This window comes from Vanessa tameamea, chromosome 9 (assembly GCF_037043105.1).
Source record: "Vanessa tameamea isolate UH-Manoa-2023 chromosome 9, ilVanTame1 primary haplotype, whole genome shotgun sequence".
NCBI lineage: Eukaryota > Metazoa > Arthropoda > Insecta > Lepidoptera > Nymphalidae > Vanessa > Vanessa tameamea.
Genome location: NC_087317.1, coordinates 13144804 through 13160015, shown reverse-complemented (window position 1 = coordinate 13160015; position 15212 = coordinate 13144804). Strand labels below are relative to the sequence as shown.

At 32.3% G+C, this 15212-nt stretch overlaps 1 protein-coding gene across 1 annotated transcript in view; it reads right to left on the bottom strand.

The window, feature by feature from the left end:
* Positions 1–15212, bottom strand: part of LOC113391479 (epsin-2) — a 29565-nt gene that overhangs the window by 11831 nt on the left and 2522 nt on the right. The window contains exon 2 of the mRNA XM_064215922.1: positions 460–549. Within this exon, the coding sequence (XP_064071992.1) occupies positions 460–549 (90 nt within the window). The remainder of the gene's footprint in view (positions 1–459; positions 550–15212) is intronic.

Genomic DNA, 15212 nt, shown 5'->3' with positions numbered 1-15212 from the left:
AGGTCTGTAACTTTTCCCAATAAATCATCTGTCAAACGCATAAAATGTTTCTTCTAGTAATTGGACTTGTATTGGTGTTATGTTTGTCTTGGATTGGTAAGCCTGCGATAAGCGCGTTTAAAGAAATAAGCAAACTATATAAATATTGTTGATAATCTATACCTACCTATCTATCAATTCTATGTTTTTTTAATGCAATTTTGGAAATCTTATGCTTGATTTTTAATTGATTAAAGATATTTTATTTCGATATACGATGAATAATATGTAAAAGTCATATCTATTCATTCTGATATTATCTTATCTATAAATAGATTAATTACTTTTTGAAACTGACAGAAGCCAATACAATATTTATGTGACAATGAATATAAAAATAGAATATAATTTTTGTCTTTATTTTAAGAGCATCTATGACTTTTCAAGATACACAGCAACGAAACCACTTATAAATCTTACCTGGGCATCGGAATAGTTGTGCGCGAGGTTTTTAATATTTCTCCTTAGGCCCGCCACGTTTACTTGCATTTCTTCCCGGGCGCGGGGCATCTGTAACAAGCAGACAGGCAAATAAACACAAGCTTCTAAATTGAATATAGTTAAATTTATAGAGACCCTCGATATGCTGAGGCTAAGTCTGATTGCGTCTAAACAGCTCATCGTTGTTTGAAATACTTCGAGTCTTACTCCAAGTCCTAATTCATAATCATCACGGACCAGAGACAGTTCTAAACTAAAGCTTAACATATTTTCGCTCGAGTGATACTCATTCACTTATACTTTTCGTTCTGATGCAAAAATAAGCCGAATGCCACAAAACGATCACTTTACGTGAAGTTGTACTAGACCTGTCTGAAACCCTATTACGTTCCTGACACAAATGAATGCCCTTAGCAGAATACGAACATGATACACAATACAACCCATTATAAAAAGTCCTAACGTGTAAATGTCCCATAGGAGGACCGAAGATACTGGTACGTAAACGAATCCAACACCTTAACAATACACGAGACACCGGAACTAGTTAAGGCAACGGTCATCCTCTTCAAATGTGCAAAGAGAAAGCTGCAATATCAAGATGGCGTATCCCACGATATGATTGCATCGCGTCATACGAAAAACTTCATATATTACACCGACGAAAACGAGGATGAGTTGGGGTAAAGGTTTAAACTACAATCAAAAATAGACCTCATGGTGAGACTGGCCTATCAATCTAGAATGCCACAAAAACCAACAACACCCCCCTCCATCAAGGAAGACAACTGACACAACAGACCAGTAGTCAATCGATTTGCACACCGACACTAGTAATCCTAAAATTTCGATAGTGTTGCTGTCTGGAAATAAATAAACGCAGGCACATAAAAAATAAAGTCAATTATAACAATAGATAGATACATTAAAGGACAAAGTCTGCAACCATGACCCACAGCTAGATCGTTTCGCTTTTGGAGGTTTAGAGCTTATAACAAAATCAATCCATCACAATCACTTGGTATTAACAAACGTCGTTAGCAGAAATCATTTGGGTTCCCTCGTTTTTCCATCTCTTCACGTGTCATGAAACCATGAGTTGAGCAATAACAGAGTCGTATCTCGGTATCCAAAAAAAACACACGAAATAAATGATGTACGGTATATGTATACATAACGTACAGTGAAGATAGACAGTTACGTACACAAAGACGCAGTACTGACTGTACGTGAGTGACGACGTGTTATTTTGGCTCGCTACGAGTAAACAGAGGGCACGACATAGTAATTATTTTTAACACGCACGGAGCAGTGAACAGAGAAATGACATTGGTCGCGTATTACACGATTATGCTGCAGCTAGATTAAGTCAGAGTTCGCTAAGTATATGACTTCATATGTAAGCTTATTTATTGTAGACGGCCGTCTGACGTTATGTAATATAACCAGACGTATAGTCGTTCTAAATATATTTTACTGTAGTAAATCAATGTTAGGGTGTCCCAATAATAATTCTAACTTATTTGGACGGGAGTAAATTTTCAAGGTTATGTGAGACCAACGTTTTAAAGTACCTCATATGTAACAGTTACCGAATTATGATTAGATTTTAAAATACTATACTGTATAATAATTTTGAAATACGACTCACTGGTTAATCACGAGACCTCGGAAACTGTAACACCTACAAACTTGAAATTTGGCAGGTTCCTTATCAGGTGTAGACATTCGCTAAGAACGGATGTTACGAAACTCGTGGTTGGAAGTTCGTGCTATAATAAATTTCTCGCTGGTAAAGTCGCAGGTTCAGTTAGTATGTTATATAGATAAATAGCAAAGAAAAACATTACATATAAAATTAATTATTAAACCGATTACTCTTATTCGTGTCACTTCCAAGCCGCTTTTAGGTTTATGACGCCGGCTGTACCGAGCTATTGACCTGCGCAGGCCACGATGCTATGTTTTACATATAAATGTTTTGATAATGTTTATTGTTTTGCGATTTATTTTATCTGATATTGAGGTAGAAGGTATTCGTGTTTAGTGAAGGTTTATCAAATTAAGTAAAGTGACCGACCGTTATCCCATTGCTAAGAATAGACCCTTTTGTTTTCAAGATAACTTGGAGCTTAAACCACAATGTTACTCCAATCGGTACACATGTGGCAAAATTTTATTTGACAGGGGCAGGTCTTACGATAAAATAAATTAATTTCCCAATACCAATCGTAGTATCTATAAAGTATATTTTAATTTATTTTTTTACGATATGGCGGTATATCTTTGTGCGAATCCGATTAGGTGCTCGTACCACCGACGCATCATATATTTTACAGCAATAATTATTATTGCGTTCCGGTTTGAGGGATGAGTTAGCCAGAGTAATTACAGGCATAGGGGGCGTAACATCTTAGTTCCCAAGGTCCCATGGTTTCGAATTGATCTAAGGAATGGTGATTATTTGATACAGCGCTTATATCTACGGGGCGTGGTGACCATATGTCATCAAGGCCTAGCTATTCATGGCGCCTCACTAATTCAAACAAAAATATAAGTTTTTTAAATGAAACTTTATCATAGCCCTCTATCAAAATACTGGATCAAATCTTTACTTTTGGACTGTCTCACAGGTAGTATCGGTTACTAGGTGAATGGTTTTGATCCGTTAGGTCATTCTTATTACAGGTCGAGAAGTGGTCGATTTTTAAACGAGTCATTTGTGGTACCTGAAGTTTGTATTACAGTAGTACAGTTTTAAATACGCGTTACAAGATATACCAGAAAAATGAAAGAAAATCAATCACTTTTTTGATAAGAAACTAAAGCAATAAACTTATTAAGCCATAATTGACAAACAGCTATATCTTTTACATAGTCTTAACTTTAAATTATGTAATAAACAAATGCATTCCTGAACTGAAACTTCCGTAGATCTCATCAAGATAACTGACCCCGTTAACGTATCGTATTCATCACGACAATAGTTAGGAAGAAAATTACACAACTTGATATAGGTATGTACTTGTAAAATAATTCTAATTGCCACTAAAGGCAAAAATACACTTCACTTGTGTCACGCACGCTTGCGTGGAAACAATTTCTTCTCTACTTATTTGGTATTTTAAAATAATATTAGAAACTAATAAAAAAACAGAATAAGAGACAACAGCACCACAATTAGGTCAACGATTTCACCCTAGAAAATTGTACGTAATGAGATTAGACAGATTATAAAAAAAAAAAACTGGGAATTGAATAAGAACAAACGGTATTATAATTAGGGTAAAGAGGGAGAGGGGGGCGTTTGGGGGGCGTTAATCTGAAATCGATACGAAAGAAGCCCATAGTGTGTAGCTGTTAGGTTTCAGTTTTTAACAGATCATTGCTCAAGGTACGAACACAACTTCTATTATCCCAGTATCTATTTCTCATCAATCAAATTCACATGAACCATGCTCTGCAAGTAATATTATCCTTTTCTTACAAGAGTCTTAAGATGTTATATCTCTCGTGCCTATAATAACTTTGGCATATGACCTCCAAACCGGACTACACTAGTTTCAAACAAGGCTTTTGTCTTAGTATATTCAAGAAACGATTCGTTTTGCTTACAGCTGGTAGAATGGTAAACGAAGCGTAATTAGAATTGACTATTATGTATAGGTATTCTAGTTACGTTACGGATCAGTAGGCTGCGAACCTACGGATAACGGATGCTGTCTAATCTTATACATATTATATAACTATGAATAAGTAAGCAGTAATTATTTATTACGATTTCAAGTTTTTCAATCAGAAGAAATACTTTTCTGCTTTTCGTGAGTAATGCGGATCGCTAAATAAAATCGTCAATAGACCTGTGACCTGTTATCGGCGAGCTGTAATGCTTATATTTACTTACGAAATGTAATATAAGTTACTACAAGTATTTAAAACGGGATATTTACCATTTTTTTTTTTGTTATTTGGTGGAGCTCGATATTTTGACATTATCTACGAATGTCTTGTTCACGAGTCTCGTACAAATAAATAATATCGTATCGTAATTAATAATATCGTCATTTAAATACTTGTAGTAATCAAAATAACCATGTTAATATAAAAACTTATATAATATAAGTTCCATGATCGTGTATTTTTTAATTATTAATCTAAAGTTCATGATTTAAAAACTACTCAGAACAGACTGAGGCGTTGTTAAACGTCTACTTAAAAATACTTGGAGGCTTTCCGAGCACGCTAGCTACTTCATTGTGGTTTCTTTCAGCATAAAATAAACTATTTTTTTTGCTCTGAAGCAAAAACTGAGATTTATCTATATTGATATACATAAAACTTATACTGGAACATGCAGCGTTTCGGAGGTTTAAGTATGACACAACGTCAGACGACTGTTTTAACTTAATTGATTATAATAAAACTATTGCAAGTAATATTGAAATTCAACTTATGTGTAGATACTAACTTAGAAATTATTATACAAAATGCAAGTGAGAGGTATCCAAGTTTACAGAATTAATAAATAAGGCAAAGCTGTTTAAGAGGGTTAGCTGGCTGGTTTCATGTTACATTAGCTTTCTCAGTGTTGAGCGTGTAGCGGTCGCTTGGCAACGAAACTGATACAAACAGAATCAAACACGCCTAGACTTTAAAACATCGCCGTGGTGCTTAAATTTAATTGGCTCGCCATAAAATTTGAATTTTATTTTCATAACACCGCAAACTTCATAACATTCTAAAATATATGCATAATCATTTTCCAGCCTGGAATTACTCGCTATATAAATATTTATATTTTGTTTAATTAATGTCCAATAAAAAAATAAGGAGGAGGCATAGCTAAGGACAGCCTTGTTAGAATTTTACATAGTTAGTTGTATTTTATAAAATAAGTAAGTTAAGATACCTTCCTCTTTTTGAAAAAAAATTGAGTATTGTGAATTTGTACCACATGTGTGACATACTATTATCGGAATAATGTAGATTTATCGTTCAAGAGACCAATATAATCAAACGCAGAACATAACAATTCATTAATGATCGCTATCTACAATGTTCGGTTAAGATATGCGTGTTCTAACCACTGAGCCATCTTGGCTTGACATTTACCGACTTTGATTCGTAAGCCGCATTCGTAAGCTGTGATAGCTTCACTTGTAGGGTCCGTAACTTTATGTATATAATGTGTATAATAATCAAGTGAGCGTTTGTTAAGTCTGATTGAATAAATGAAGGTGAGTGAGCCAGTGTAACAGGAACAAGGAATATAAAATCTTAGTCTCCAAGGTTGGTGGCGCAGCGGTGTTGTAAGGAATGGTTAATATTTTTGACGGCACCAATGTGTTTTACGGCATTAGTGACCACTTATTATCAGGCAGCCCATTTGACCTTCCACCTTACATACCTGCATTATGTATAATAAAAAAAAATTATAAGTATAAGAGAATGATTTAATACAATGATAATAATCATATCTATGTATGAAATTCCTATTCAAATGAAACGAAAATTCAGGTACACGTATACGCTAGCGGTCACGTTATTAGTGGTAATGTATCAGTGGATTATTACGTCTTAAAAATAAATAGAGTTTCTTATTTTATTGGAGAGAAATTAAAAAAGATAAATGGATCAGCTGATTAATTCGATTGCACTGAGACATTCGCCAGCACTGATTATTAATATGAACCATAACGTATTATAGTTAACGTACCGTTAAGCACGGGATATAAGATGTTTTAAAAAAAGGGGTAGTTCAATCAATTCGGCTATATTTCTTTTATTTCAAGTCTGTTATCTTTGAACTCCGTCATTTATGAAACGATTTGGAAAATTTAAATGGAAAGTTATTTCTTTTTTTATCTCGCATATGATGGAAGCATACGAAGACATCGAACCACCTAATTCGCGTTATAACTTAATAGTCCTCATCAGATTTGATTCATCACTTTTTCTATAAGGGTACCGCATACACATGGAACTACATATGAAAGTAGGTAGTGTGGACAGACCACAGTCCACGTATATTGTTTTTTTGAAATCTCGTATGCCATAGGTATGCCATAGGTATAAAACACGTGGCACATGGGTTTTGATTGCGGTTTACCGGTCAAATAGGATTTTTTTTATCTTTTCATATCAATTCTAGGAAATACTGTGTAATTATATTTATGCATATTTAACAAAGTTATTATCATCGAATCACTTAATTTTATCACTTTATTTTTTCTAGAATAGGAATATTCGTATAGTGACGATTTTATTAGTAGAGTTACATTATAGCGAAACCGGTTCGAAGCAGTTTTACAAATTTGTACAGAGTACTTCAAAGTTAATTTAAAAAAAAAAAACAATTGCATAATATTAATTAACATAAAAAGTACATTTACATAAAAAAATCGACGACAAATAATTAAACAATAAAAAAAAAAAAGAAAAAATATATATAAATAAAAAGTACTTACAAAATTTAACACGGCATTTGTGGATACCGTGTTGGCGCAAAAGTACGAGTTACAAAAAAAAAATCACGACACCGTCAATGTCATTACCACTATAATAACGGTGCGTCGTCAATCTGTACGCTCGTATGACGCGGCACACGACACTACATTATTCTGCCCTATATTATAAAGCTGCGTTTACACAGTACTAGTTATTACATTAAAAAAAGTATACACCTTAGGAATATTATTTGAATTAACAACGAGAAACATATTTATATATTAGCAGCATCTAAACCTAGCCGACTTAAAATAATAAAAATAAATATAAGGATCTGTTTAATCGCTCTTTATGTTTAAAGGTCAAGCAGTGACGTTTTCACGTTACCTTCAAAGCTGATACTATTTTTTTATTATAAATATACAAGAACTCGAAATCACGCTCAAAATGCGAGTGAAACTGCGAATTTTACGGCAGTATATAATCTTATTTTTTTACTTTTAAGCATGCACGCTACAAATGTTATAAGCAGCTTCTAGTTGACCTATTTTTTGGAAATCTCTATAAAAATGGTGTTATGGGATTACTAAAATATAAAACGTATATATTTTATTCCATTTTACGTACAAAATAATAAAACGTAATAATACTAATATAATAGAGTAAGTCAGAAAATCTCCCACGACTGGGTACTGTACAAGAGGAAACTGTTCAAAGATCAAATAATTCGTTTCTTTGGTACAAGTTAGGTATTCACGACTCTTAAGATCTCGGAGTACTTTTAAATGTGTTTATCGAAGTCACATAAAATTGTATATTTGAAAAAACAAAATTATCAAGAGAAAACCACGGATCAAAACAAATTACGAATGTAAACGAAGGCAAAATGGTAAACGGTTAGTACAGACTCAACAAGCTAAGCAAACCTTTTTCAGCTCATTTGCTTTCACTAAGATAATCCTTGATTACGTCTCGAGCTACTAATTCATCTTCGTATGTACACTTCGATATGATATGATTACACAAGCCGATCGTTGAAATTGGAAAGTGTGTCATCGCCTTAACAGGGTTGTTAGGTAATGAGTGGGCGGAAGCACTAGGAAGGGGGCTTGGCTAAACGCGATGCGATCTAACAAGAGTGATACATGAACACCACGGGGCAGGCTTTATATCTGACTGGTCTGTGATTTATGTGATTTATTATTGAATAAAAAAACTATTTTAACTTTTTATAATTAATCTGACCAAGGCAGACTAGTATCAAAATCACTGCTGATTATTTATTTTTATAAAGAAACAAAGACAAATTAAAATTATATAATAAATTATGATATAATATTAGCGAGAGTTACTTCATCGCTTTTGTTCAAGCTGTGAATATTCGCGGTAATAATTGTCAGGAAACTTACAATTTCAAATCATTTTCTTCAACAATTTTTTGTACTCAACATACTGAACAACTGATGGTAAACTGGTCAAATAACCGCAATTAAAAAATATACTCATTGTCTCTCATTACTGAGTAAATAATAATTTTAGGACATCATCGAAATAATGAATTATTTTAATTACTTCGATTGACATATATAATACCCGCCGGTCAAAACGCATCACGAGAGACTAGTCGATTAACGCTCTCTGCGTTACTTGTTTTTCTTTTTTTTCTGGTGTATGTACATATATAGCATAACATCAGTGAAGCGCCAACTATTCTGCCAATGTCACGTAAAAAAGGTATGTTTCAAATTTTGAAGTTTTTAACGATGATTAAAATGTTTTTGTAATAATAATAATAATATAAAATAACAGATGTTACAAAATACAGCCTTATCGATAATGGCGCTTTATCGACCACTTTCAGGTGTATCTCTTAAATTATTCATATCATTGTTTCATCAATTCGTCCGTACATATATATATATATGTTACGTATATTTGCGTATTTTCAAATTGGCTTCAGTATTGTTCACGTTTGGACACTTTTACAGCACCATGCGAAGGTAAAAAATGACACGTCACGTCCAGGCGACGTCTCGCTGTTTCTTTTATTACTTGCTCAAATAAAATATAATTTGACAAGCAGTTTTTTTGATATATACCTACTCCAAGTACCTACGTTTCTTATTAGAATCGTTTTACAGAGTCCAAGGCATAATTTTGTCAATCGATGTCTTATAGTCCCACACGTGGTACCTGAACAGTGAAAGTCGGTTTTCATTTTCGTTGAAAAATAAATATCGACTGTAATTATGGACAACAGTTATTCAGATCGATAGACATATAGACAGCTTGTAACATTTTACTCAATTTAAAAATATAATGTAATAATTAAAAATAGTCAGCCTCACCAACACATGCGTAAATAATGTCGACAGGTGATACCATTACTGGTCACAACACCTTGTTTGTTCAGTATAGTAGTTTTAAAAAATAGCTTCGAGCTATTTCCAAAGAGTATATTATAACGTAATAATTGACCAATTCATTTGTATTTTTTTTTGTTTTTAAATAATAACGTTTGCATACTAAATATTTATCGATTTTATTACAATTATTAGTGATTTCCTTCGTGGGTTCAAATAAGTTCTTATAGAATATATGTTATGTTTATGTAGAATATAATAAACAACACACTGATCTTCCGAAGATCGCTATATTTTCTTGTATACTATGAGATGGCGGACGGGTAAATGGGCCACCGGACGGTAGTTGGTCACCTTACATTGCCAATGCGCCACCAACATTGGGTACTTGGCTCTTGTAACCTTGTGCTAGCTCCCGCATCCTTCAAATCGGAACACAAAAATGCTAAGTATTGCTGCTTGGTACAATGTATAATAAAAGGATTTGTAAAAGGGTTGAAAGTTGTACAAGCATCATATAATTTTATTCGCTTTGCGTTTGTTTGCAACGAAAGCAACCTGTGTGTGGGAGGAAATGTATGTTTTTCGGCTTGCCCGGATACGAACCTACGATTAAAGATTAACATACACGTTTTGTTGTATTCTATCCATTGGAGCATCTTAGCTATATACGAATAAATTAACTTAATAATAACCGGTAAATCATGTCAATTCGTATACCGTTGACGTTATTTATAACAAGTCGTTGCGTTGCTGTTAAATTACATCTCGACGATATTAAACAAATATAAACCGTGATACAAACAGTGTAACGATCATTTTAATATAACTCAGTTATTATCGGACGTGAAATAATAGGTGTGCAGAATCAAACCGAAACGTGCGTTGAACTTGCGATAGGCGAAAAATATATGGAAGAATCTATTTTAAGTAGAACGTAAATATTTTTTATAAACTAGGAAGTTTACAAAGGTGTATATAGTTAAATAGTACATTATGTATACATACTTAAGTATGTAGGTATGTCTGTTTGTGATGTTGCTAATGATGCACACTATATTGAATTTGTTAAATATTATTTCGTTTTATGTAGATTTATTTGTGTTTTTAATCTAAGTATTTTTATTTTAATATCTAGATTTCGTTCTGGTTTTTGTTTTTAGTATAAGTAAAGCTTATAATGTTTTTTTTTTATTGCTGTATATCTTGCTAGTATTGTGTGTCAATTGAATTGTTTTTTTCTTTCTTTCTCATTATATTATAGAATATATATATATTATAGAAATTTGTTGACAATGTAAAAAATAATATATATCAGAAACAACTTTTTTTAAAAGATTTTTCGTAAGATTATATCTAAGTTCTTTGAATTAAATGATAATTTTCATTCATACTGTGTATATGTATATACGTCTGACTTACTACATTCCAAAACCGTTAATTTAATACCAACAGGAAGGCCGGCTGAGCACTCCTCTCCCATTAAGGCGGAAGACACGAGGCTCATTCAAGTACGTTCTTTTGCGTGTTGTTTTTCTCGCAAGGTTTCTTACATAACACAGATCCTTTATATTTTCCTCCACAATAAGGAACTAAATGAATATTATATATTATAAAGACGAAATATGCACATTAAAAAGTCGAGAGATGATTTCGCGAAGGTTATAGTGTACGAGTTACAGTTTAACTTAAAGATAAGATACCGCAGATATTTTTAACATGGCCTGTAAATAAATTTAAATCACATTTTCACAAAATATTAATAAACTAGAGATCCGGCCCGGCTTCGCACGGTTGCTATTTATTAATAAAGAATATGATATGATATAAATATATTTTATTAGAATTGGGTCATTAGTTCCCCCTTTTTCCCCCTACGTATAAACGAACAAATTTTACGTCTTTATAATATCACTAGAGATAAGTCTTATGACTCGCTAGAGAGTTACTATTAATTATTTTTAATGTTGAATGAATAATCGTTAGTCAATGGAAAGGATATTAACCACTTAGCAGCACTTTGCATGTTCGAAAGTTTGTTTATAATTTTAATTAATAAATAAAATATTAAGAGGATAAATAACTATAAATAATTATAACTATCTTATCTAACAAGCGACCAATTTTGATAGAACATTCCAAAAACGATATATTATGAATCATTTTGATAATTAATTTAAAAACGAATCGAGATTTAATGTACAAGTACATTTATACTTTAAATTACAGAAGATTGATATTTTTACTTTACTTACGCAAACATAAAGTATATGCGATCAAAAAATGCTATGTTTTAATGATTCTAATAGAGACATATATATCATTCGATAAATTATCGAAACAAACAAGCCTTAGGCGCATATTTAATAAAAAAGCGTGTACAAATAACACACGATAAAAGTGAAACCAAATAATTAAGTTAAACTAATTTTTTTTGTCGTTTCATCGTCAACGCCAATTCATTTCGAGTTTCAAATTCCGAAAATTCCAAAGTTAATTAAATATTATATTAAATATGTATCAGATTTCAGAGCGTCACATCGGGGATCAGTACATGCATATATCACGAGCGGGAGGTCGTCGACACGAACATATGATTAGGTAAACGAACGCGTTCACGTCAACTGTCAAATGTCCCACGTAGAACAATGTACGACCTTCGTTACGCTGTGCTCGTTAGATCTTTGATGATAGTTACAATGTATGCTATCGAAGCATAGAAATTATCGTTGCCATTTTTGTATTTAAAATTATTGTTATTTTATTCTCTAAATTCAAAAGCTTTATTAAACATAGAAACAGAAGTACCCGAGGCACAGCTAAAGCGAGTTTCATTTCAAATTATTCACACGGACGATTATGAATATCTGATAAAGCTACATCGTTTTATTATAAAGCACTGCGGCTTTACTCGCTTGAAATCAATAAAACTTTACCTAAAGCACCGTCACGTCCTATTTTACCCCTTCGAGGGGTCAATATAAAAATGCATTTTCGCAGAAATCAAACTATCTCCATACCAAATTTAATCTAAATCAATTTAGCTGTTTAAGTGTGACAGACAGACTTATGGATTTATAATATTAGTACAGAATCCCTTATCTATATATTATTATATTGACCACTATCCATATAAATGACTTTCTAAGTGTTCACGTAACAATTCAAAAGTATTATTTAAAACAAAATACGTAGTCTCACAACATTGTTAATTTTTCATTACATTTAATGAGCAGGTGAAAATGAATGTTTACATAATACGATTCTAGTTCTGAGATGTATTACATACAACGTATCTATTTGATACACCGGTTTAAACCGGTTTTAGAGTTATCCATACTAATTTATGTATAAATTAAGAATTATTAATACGAAACCGAGATGCTAATCGAAAGCTAAGCTCCTTACATACATATATGGTATATGTTTTGTATAATGAATGTAGTATATCATATTAAAAGAGATGAAAGGTTAATATTCCGCCAGACAGCCCGTCTTAATGTCTCCGCTGGTGACAGGAGGGCTGGTTAACTTTTATTTCAGACAATCGGATTTGCAATTCAACGGGATAACACTGCTCACATCTCGCCCCACTCATGTTCAGTAATTAATTTTAGTACGTATTTTATGATGTTCGAAAAAGAGAATTGTTTTCAACAAATTTGGTAATTGAGTCAATCTTATCGAGCAGATATCACTTAATATTTTTTTTATTAAATTCTGCACGATTATATTTTATACCTAATCAAAATCTAAATATTATTCCATTGCATCGAACTCTAGATTCCAATGAGAAGTTTTGAATTTATCAACAGGCAAATCATACATATATATGACTTTACTATAGAAACAAATACTAAACCCCAAGGATTACTGACTATGTGCAGTCGGAATTTTGGAAAGGATAGTCCGATGATTTCCATATTATGTTATACGGTCCGCACCCAAACATTACGGTAACAGGTAATTTAAAACTGTCCAGTCATGTGTTTTCACGTCATAATTAGAGGTAAAAAAATGAATCACTGTTCCATGAAATATTAACTAACACCATTGCGATGATCTTACATCACCATTTTGCTTATACGATATAAATACTTAATATTACGTCGATATTTTCTTCGTTGGAATACGGTTGGAAATATAATATTTATGACGTAGCACTGTTTTTATTAGATTTAAATAATATTTACAGCAAGCCTACTCATGTCACCTAAAAATAATCAAAATTCAATAAACTACATTAGTTTGGCACCAGCACCATGGTGGATCTGGGTTGTTGGTTGTTGAGTTTTTATAAGTATGTATTTATATATTTATAGCTTTACATCTATAAATATATAAATACATACTTATAAAAACTCAATTAACGGTCGTTAGCTTTTTTTTATATAAATACGATTTTAAAAGTCGGTGCGGTCTTGCGATAACATTAATGTATTATCAATTAAAAGAAACCAAATTAAGTTTTACGGCTGTAAAAAATAGTCACATCTGTGCATTAATATTCTAAATTCTAATCTTTGAATGATATATTCATATGAATCTAATTTGTAGCTTTTAAATATTCATAATGTTATTAAGTACCATACCAGTAGCCCCTGAATGTCTTTCTAGGCTAATATTTATCTCTTCTCAATAACGTTGGAAGTATACCCGTCGAAACACAACAAGGGCCCAGGGAGATCTCACCTGCCAAATATGATTTTTAAGGCTTATAGTCCAAAACTTGCCTGTTACCGGCGAGATCCTCCCTAACGCGCGGCGCAAGGTTTTTTTGCACCTTTCGTTTCCTGTAACCCGGATGAAGACGAGCCCGGTTTGAAGGTCAGTCTGTTAGCAAACGCTGTTCCAAAGCTGCTTGTTGGATACATGTGTCAGAATTTCATAAGACTCTGAAGGTTTTCTAACAGGGTTTTCCTTCATCACCAAGCACGAGATGCAATTAATCAAGCAAAAGAAAATCCAATGATATTGGGAACTCTTCACTTTCGGTTTCGGTTACAGAGCGGCCGCTGAGACATTCCTGTTCTATCGTTCATTGACGTTGATAAATACCAGTGCCATTCATGTTTACATAGAAAATTTTTAAAAGTTGTAAATAAGCGTTAAAAATATACTGTTACACGTTTTTGTATAAAGTAAGGTCTTCAAGGTTTCCACTAAGATAAGAATCTGGCATTTAAGCTGCCTTATATGTGTGCTATTACAATACCTAGTATATAAGATTTGTACAAATTATCTTGCTTTTTTAGGAATAATTATTAATTTATATATTTTTTTTTATTATTTGCGAAAAAATAAATTAAATATCGAATCTTGAATCGAAAATTTTTCTAAAAAAAATATATATCATATTTTTTGCATTTCATTCAACGATTCGGAATTATTATTAGTCGGAAGTCAATGAATGGGGTAAACATATTTTAGGTTGGGTTCAATTGAGTTATACAAAAACTTCGATTTGAGAAGGACGACGCGCGACGTATATTAGAATAACAGACAATAGTTTAGAAAATTTTAAAAGAACACGATAAAGAACTGCGAACATATATATATATTTGAATACAAACATGAAAAATTTGTAATGGATTATAAAGCTCTATTTCTAAACATATAGATGGGAATCATACAAATATTGCAAACGAAACACAATTATCTGTAAACCATTTAAAATAAATCATTAAAGTGGACTTCATATAGAAGACAAATGTCCTGATTGATAAAGCTAACATAAGTGACTTTGGAGTGATCTTTGTTTCTTGGTAGATGATTGATAAGATAAGATTTAATGATGCTATATTATGAACTAAATTAAATAAATTAAAATAAGGGAACGGTGCATATCCTTAATCTTTATGTTCATGCAATTAACCCATTTTCAAAGTACCTTTAATTTTAACATACTAAAACAAATAAAGA